Below are 8,204 nucleotides of genomic sequence, written 5' to 3'. Positions count from 1 at the left end.
GGATTAGCCTTAATAATAACCCCCCCCCGAACCCCCCCTAACTCAACCAAATCACAGCTGACACCCAGAATTAGGTTTTCATAAGAAAACCCCTCTGGCTAACCACATCTTATTTCCAAGACCACCTTTACTAATCAGGAATCTCAAGGAAAAACTATTTCATATTTGTCTTTGGAGCTCGACGCCGAGACAAAATCATGCTTTTCTAAACATTTTCAGTCCGTCCTCAGTCAAAACACCGGCTCCCTCCCTCAGATTTTTACCACAGATCAATGTGAGCTGGCAGGGAAAAATGTACAGTCATCTGTAAGACCTGAATAAAAACCCCATCAGCTGGAGGCAAAGTGAAAAATAGTATAAATCAAAAAGTAAGTAACGTCCCAGGGCGTTTCAGGTCGGGGTTTGATCTGCGTCTCCGGGCACATCCTGCCTTTTTACTCATTTGTTTTATTATGTCTTATCAGGGAGCGCTCCTTACTCAACACTTTGGTTCCTGTGGATACACGGGGCTCACAGACTGCTCACAGACTGCTCACAGACTGCTCACAGACTGCTCACAGACTGCTCACAGACTGCTCACAGACTGCTCACAGACTGCTCACAGACTGCTCACAGACTGCTCACAGACTGCTCACAGACTGCTCACAGACTGCTCACAGACTGCTCACAGACTGCTCACAGACTGCTCACAGACTGCTCACAGACTGTGTAGTAAAGTGACTTAGAGCGCAGTCTGTGAGCAGAGAGGAAGAGCCTGAGGGCAGACTGTAAACAACATCAGTTATTAGAAGAATTGTCACTTTAACTGTCACATCACACACTCTCTTTCTCTCTCTCTCTCTCTCTCTCTCTCTCTGTGTGTGTTAATTTGTCTGATGACTTAATCTGAGGCCCTGGTGCAGCAGACATTTCTAGGATGTGAATGTGTGTCGTCGGTGCAGAACTTTTCTCGTCAGTTCCAGCCTTAAAGGACTTGTCTTTTTGGACCTAATATTGATCGGTACTGGACCCAACCAATCAGACGCTGTGTCTGACCACAGAGCTGCCTGTCTGATGTCCTCACGTCTGGTTTACAAATGCTAGACTGCACTAGTTTAGGACAACCACTAGTTGGCGCTAAAGCCTGTTAGTGTGTGAGGGAGTGGACGCTAACTGACCTCAATCAAACGGGTTCGAATCTGGACGCCATCAGGTAGTGTGAGCTCACCAACCCAACACTAAGCATGAGTTGCTAACAGACAATGCTAACAGACAATGCTAAAGCGCGGCGGGACGCGGGAAATAGTTTCGAGGCAACAGAAGGTAGGGGGTTAGCAAAACAAAATCAAGTGCAGACGTCACCAGAGTGTATGAGAGTTTTGATGAATTCAGTTGTTACGACAGAGGTTCGATTCCCAGCTGGCACCCTATTGGTCCGCAGCAACAGAGGCCGTCTTTGTCAACCCTGGACGCAGCCCTTCGTGACACAACCTTCACCACTGTATCTTGGTACCGTCACTAGGAGGAGCCAGAATACTCCCCGGTGGCTAGGTTTTAGTGTGTACTACGAAGTACTACTACGACGTGTCTGTGTTTCAGCACAGACTCTCCTGCTGTTGAGGGTTCAGTCTGCATCAGTGCCTTCATACGTCTGTCTGTGTGTGTGTGTGAGTGAGTGTGTGAGCGTGTGCTTGTCTGCTGAGTTCTGGGTCACAATAACAGCTGGGGGCGAGTGCTTAGGCTGTAGGATGTGATTGGCTGTTGCTTGGTTGTAGCCGCGCTCCTATTGGCCCTAGTTCTTGTACAGTATCTATAGCAGTGTTTCGACGTAGTAAACATTAGCAAACTCTCGTCCTGCTTAGGAACACACACATCCACAGACGTAAACGTGGAACGAAGAAAGCACACACACGCGCACGTGTGCAGGGTCTAGCGTGGGATTCTCGATGTGCGCGTCAGCTCGCTTCACGACTAACAGGATTGTTAATTTTTAAGTGATGCAGTAATTAGGACACCCAGGGAGTGGGGGACGTTTCCCTCTAACAAACCCCCCACCCACGCACACATATGCAGTCGTCTCATTATTTGAAAAGTCAGAGCCATAACAGACAGGACTAGGTCACAGACAGACCTCGATTTAACAGAGTAAAGAGACGAGCAGCAAAACAATTAGAGACTAGAGAGAAGGCCAGAGCAGCAGAGGGCGCTGCAGCAACGAACCGTCATCAGATTTTCATGATGAATCGTGACTACAATCGTCAGTGAAAATAATTAATCATGAATTCTCTAAATAAATATACAAGATGGATTTTATTATTTTGAAAAAAAAAAATCCTGACAAACTTGATCCAAATAAAAGTGTTTTGTAACCAAGTTACTTTCTTGGGCTTCTGTCCTGAACGTGCTCACTGCTCATGCACCTTAAATGGTGTTAGCTCTTGCTAACAGCTGGGGCCATGACTGTATCATTTGACTGAAGGATTCACAGTAATGTCATGAATCCAAAATCACTTATTCAATTTACAAATCTCCACCAAGGTGTCGTCGCTGACACCGCTGTTGTTTAAACGTCCACCGGGGGGTGTCTCACTCCCCAAATCCCTACAGACTAGTGCAATAAGAACTGTGACAACAGCACGTGTTGTGTTAGTAACCTCACCCTCCTGTGTGTGTTTGTGTGTGTGCGTGTCACAGGGGAGCAGCGCTCAGGACTCAATTAAGTCGGCATGTGTGGAATGCTTTCAGGGGGAACGGGACAAGATGGCTCAGGGGCCGACAGTTCGAGCCCCTCTGTTTCACTTGCCCTTGATCTCAATTGGTCTCGCTGTGGCTGATCCTGTACTGGAAGGGGGGGGGGGCATGTGCACGTGCACACATGCACGGTTTCATGAAGAGGGATGTCAAAGGAACTCTCAAAGGTCACATCCTCTGTGTCCACCCTGACACGGGGGGGGGGGGGTCCGGGCATCTAATGAAGCACGCTAACGTGTCTGAGCAGCCGGTAATTGTTTGTTGCAGAGAAGCAACACTTCATTTTCTAATCTGTCCACATGTAGGGGTCATTTACAGAAATAACGCCCTCTTGAGATCACTGGAGTCCATAAACTCCAGGAGGAGGATCAGTGCTGTCAGAGTGAGGACATGGACTGGACTCTCTCTCTCCCTCCCTCCCTCCCTCTCTCTCTCAGTAGCTCTAGATTAATAACAATTAATTCAGTGGTTGTAACATTTTCTATTTTGTGCATCAATAAAATAGTAGTTGCAGTAGTATAATAATAACAGTTATAAAAATAAACTCAACAGAATTATCATCATACCAGTTTTGTAAATCTCGTAGCGCAGTGAGAAGCCCGCTCCTTGGTGTGCGTAGTCTGATACGAACTTGATGTGGAGCGAGGGTCCCGACGATGTGATGGGCGCGGGGGCAATGTTGCTGCAGTGTCTCCCCATCAGGTCAGCTGACTCCGAGTTTCCATCGTGAATCTCCACGTAGTCGTACCTGCAGAGGACAAACACGGATGTTTGTTGTTGTTTTTTTTAATCACAAAAACCAGCATCGAGGACTCGTTAAACCCAGAGGACCAATCGATCGATCAATCTAAGTCCTGAGAAGCTTCAAGCTGAATAGAAATCAGGTGGAGATTGATCCACGTTAAAGTACCTGGATAACGGACCATGTTTTGACTTTGTCTTTATTACTTCTTTAATCTGACAGGCATCGCACTAAATTTAGCCCTGATTGTTTGCATCTACGGGCGTCCGCGGGGACATTTAAAAGCACGAAGCAGAAACACAGTTGTCATTACAATTTTGATGCACGGCAGGAGGAGACACGGGCGGTTTAAAGATAGAGACGGAGAGAAGAAGCCGCTGTTTTTTAAACTTCTGTAGCCAGACGGTGTTAGACAGACTCCTGATTAAATCCTATACGATTTCACAGCCTATTTTATGGATTACACTATGACAAATGGGAGTTGACATGTTCTGTTCAGCTTCTGTGAAGAAACAGACGTGTGGTAAAGCAGTTTGGAAAAAAGGAAAAACAAAACGAGAAAGTGTGCCTTGCTCTTGTCAAACCCGGCAGAACACGGTCTGCTTGGTATCGTACCACAGGCTCAACATCACAGGTAACCTGCTGGTCGTGTTTGAACTGAGAATGAACCCTGCAGCCTGTGGTGCTAGAAAGGAGTTAATGCAGAACAAATGACTGCAGTTTACTCCTTAACTCCGACCTAATTCAATAATGTTTGTATCTCAGCCCGGAGCGCTTGATTAAGGGAGAAATTCAAACGCTCCTCCTTTTTAGTTCAGACTCAGGAGACCCCCACAGTTACAGTACCTGGACCTGCTTCTCCAACACTAATCTGGCCAAGGATTTACACCACGCTGTCAGCTGAGATTCCAGACTTTATTCTATATTTACGTCCCTTTCTTCCATGTTCTGACCCTAAACGCTTGAGCCCGTCTCCGCAGACACAGCAGCAATGTTGCCTCCGTGTCTGGATTCCAAAGACACACCTGTCTGGCTCCAAAATAGTTCCCAAAGAATTACATTCCTTTGTCAACATCAAAGACGTCACATACAACTCCAAATCAAATGGGCAAATATTATAAATCTGAACTGGACTGAGAGACAGACCTGAATATATAACGAGACACGTTGGAAACTTAATTAAGAACCAGGAAGAAACAAAAGTTTATCACTGTGAGATGATGATGATTGAAACCTGTTAAACTATAATAATGATAAGAAAAGATGGAAGATACTGTATCCATTCTTTAATTAACAATTAAATATTCAGGAAAATTGTTCTTTTTTTTTTACTTTTCCCTGCAATGAAATTGTTTTAAAAAAATCTTGATATAACGCCGTGACTATAGTATCGCAGTACATCGTACCGTTGCCCCCTGTATCATGATAGGTATCGTATTAGGTTGTGGGATTTGGATCCCTGGTTCGAATCCCAACTCTTAGTATTCCTTCTCTTCTTCTTTGTCTTTGTCTGGTCTAACAAATCAAATCCAGTTCTTTTTAAAAAGTTTTTTCAGTTTTTTTAAATGTTCTGACAGGTTTCCATTCACGTTGGGTTGAGATTTTATGGTTGGTCTGATTTCAATCTTCTCTTCTTTCTCAGAGTCAAACTTCTGATTCTTTGCCTCATTTAAAGACTGAAATCCAGTTCCTGAAACACTGAAAATATTTGGGGAAAAATCAAAACCTGTTGCACAGTTTCAATTCCACGGTGGTTCAAAATGTAACGTTTGCTTTGATTAAGAAATAATCATTTTTCAATTCAAGCTCGTTGTAACATTTTACAAAGATAGAACAATAATTATCCTTAACTGTTTCAGTGATTTGAGAGTTTGGACTTCTCCTCGTCCAATCTATTCCTCCTGTTACAGCAGCCGCTCACACGTGCACTTTCACCCTGAACATGTTTTAATTCCACACCAACATGTGAGTGAAGTGACAGACGGCAGGCGTGACAGCAGTGTTTGACTCTGACAGGTGAGAAGGCCGCAGACATAATGAGGGTGGTTCTCCACCAACTCTGCCTTAAGTGGAACCACCGCCGCCATCATGACTCAAGCTGTCACGGCGCGGCGAGCATGTGTGTGTACATCTGCGCGCAAATACGTACGTGCTGTAAGTGTCACGGTTCCTGTCACTTTTCCCAAGAAAACACTTCATCCCTGCGACGGATTACTTCTCCTCCTCTTTCCTCAAATGACAACTTTGTTTAACGTTTACTCCGATCCAGAACTGATTTTTTTTCCACTCCTCAAACTCACTCCCTGCATAATTATTCCCAGCGGTTTTTAACGTCCCTCCCCTTCTTCTTCTTTTTTTTTTTTTTTAAATAATTCTTTGTCATTTCTTTCGCTCTTCCTCTCACTCTGTCCCATTTCCATCTGCAGCTGACTCTAATATGTTGTCAGGCTCAGAACCAGTGGCCAGCAGCCAGTGTGTGGGAGAAGCAGAGGAGGCAGAGATTGGAGAGAGAAAAATTGAATTTTTGGGTTTTTAAAACGTTAAATCTTCGCTTTATTCGCAACACTGACAAAAAGGACAGTGAATAAAAACAGACGCTCTGAAAAACACCCTGAGAAACTCCTGACATTTTGATCAGAACGTAGTATCTCTTGACCATTCAAGAAAGCGGAGACTTAAAAATGTCAGTTCACATCATTCTACATTTGAGAAAACATTAATAGCTGTTGATAGAAATTTAATAAAATCACTCTGCTATGAAACCGCAGTTTGGCAAGAAAATGGGGGAAAAAAACATCGGGATTTAACTGTGCAGAAACAGTGAGTGGAATCTTATGTCCACAGAAACGGCTGTCGCTGTGGATTTCCTCTTTTTTTCGCCCTAAACTTTCAGGGTTTCAGAAATTAGATGTTAAAAATGTTTCCTATTAGAAAAAACGCCCAGTAGGGGGCAGTACTGGAACTCAAAGCTGCTAATAAACTTTGAAAATGAACATTAGCCAAGCAACAAAATGCATAACTGCAAAAAACTCAATTTTCAATATAATCCAAGAATGTTTCACTGTTTGCAGACGATACCTGCTAAGAGAGAAAATTAGCCTTTTTTCTACCTAGGTTATTGGATGTGTACAGCAACACTTACGCAAGCCAGATACCGCATTAACTATACTAACAAATTGGATTCATAGTGCCCCCTAGAGACACGAGGAGCACACTTTCAGAGAAGCTTTTAAGGTGAAGACAGAGCATCCAAACAAAGTCAAACCAAACGGGATAAATTTAAAATGTAAGCAGTCAGAGAGAGAACACGACACTGCACCGACTCTGCCAACACACACCCTCAGACGGATGGAGACAGGTGTCCCTCCATCCATTTACAAGCTTCGTCTGTGTCAGCACACACACACACTCTCACACACACACACTGAAACACCTGCACAAACACACGACAGTTTCTGTCTCACACACACGGAGCCCACGGCCACGGACGTAGATGGATCTGTAGGAGGGGTTGGAAGTCTTCAATCTGTCTCCTAACAAACTCTTTAATCCCATCATCTGTCCCTCTATCTGTCTTCCAGCCCCCAATACGTTTCATCGCAGCCAAGTGGAGAAGTGCCGCCACGAAGGCTAGCACCACAACGCTGGAGAAAAATCCTGAAAGATCTGCGGCCGCCGTTCCTGTCAGTGAACAACTCCGTGGAGGACGTCGTGATGGAAAGTAATTGTTGATTTAAATAAAGGCTGTAACGAGGGAAGAGGGCGTCGTGATGGATTAGAAATCAAGTTTGACTCTCCAGGAAGGCTCGACGTGGTGAGAGATTTACGACTGCGTGTTTCAGGCACTGCTGGGGTTTTCTGTAGCGGGAAAGCTCTCCTAAGCCTCTCTGATGTGAGTCGAGGAAGGAGCTCAGTAACTGACACACGTCCAACACAACAGCCCAGACCCCCCCCGACCCCCTCCTCGACCCCCCTGTCCTACTTCTGTCCTGGTTTTAGCTGCCTTTTCCCACAATCCCCTGTTCCTGGGGTTAAATGTTGTCTTTTCACACCTGCACATTTCTTTCACCCATCAGGGGGCGCTGCCCTCAGACGCAGACAGGGCGTCTGTACTGCTCACACACCACCACTTCTCACAGACAACGCACTCCCCAGACCCCTACCCTGACTTCAGATAATCTTAATCCTTAATCTAACTCTAATTTGACCATAAATCTAATCCAAAATTCAAACCACATCTTGAAAACCTGAAGTTCCTCCTCCGTCCACAGGGGACCGACACTACGTCCCAGTGTGTTATTATTCTCATTTTTTCGTTTATAAGTTTCCTCTTTCCAAACCACCGCGTTGCTTCACACAAACATTTTAATGTGAAACCAAACAGTCTTCCCAACAGGAATGTTGTAATCCCTCCACTGAATTCCTCTGGAAAACATTTTTCTCCTTGGAAATTGGTCACATCTTCTAGAACGAGACGCTACTTCAACAGCATGTAAAGGTGTGTGTGTGTGTAAGTGTGTGTGTTTTTTTTTAGTGACTACATATCCATCAAACCTCACTGTCTAATGTGTGAACCTCGGTGAAGACAGAATGGTTTTAAATCAGCCTCAAACGACAGCCAATCAGAGACGACGGAGCTGAAGGAGAACAAAGTTCTGACCAACTCCACTCTGTGATTCACTGCAGTTAAAGAGACGGAGAAAAATAAGGAGTGACCGAGAGGACGAGGACG

The 8,204-nt window shown here is 44.8% G+C and overlaps 1 protein-coding gene across 4 annotated transcripts in view; it reads right to left on the bottom strand.

Annotated features, from left to right (window-relative positions):
* LOC103392487 (neuropilin-2-like) overlaps positions 1-8,204 on the bottom strand; it is a 74,016-nt gene that overhangs the window by 47,503 nt on the left and 18,309 nt on the right. For all 4 annotated transcript variants that reach the window (XM_008329108.3, XM_008329109.3, XM_025063644.1 and 1 more), the window contains exon 3: positions 3,297-3,478. In XM_008329108.3, the coding sequence (XP_008327330.1) occupies positions 3,297-3,478 (182 nt within the window). The remainder of the gene's footprint in view (positions 1-3,296; positions 3,479-8,204) is intronic.

This window comes from Cynoglossus semilaevis, chromosome 16 (assembly GCF_000523025.1).
Source record: "Cynoglossus semilaevis isolate Cse_v1.0 chromosome 16, Cse_v1.0, whole genome shotgun sequence".
NCBI classification, from domain to species: domain Eukaryota; kingdom Metazoa; phylum Chordata; class Actinopteri; order Pleuronectiformes; family Cynoglossidae; genus Cynoglossus; species Cynoglossus semilaevis.
The sequence above is the reverse complement of the archived record's forward strand: the minus strand, read 5'-3'. Positions and strand labels throughout refer to the sequence as shown.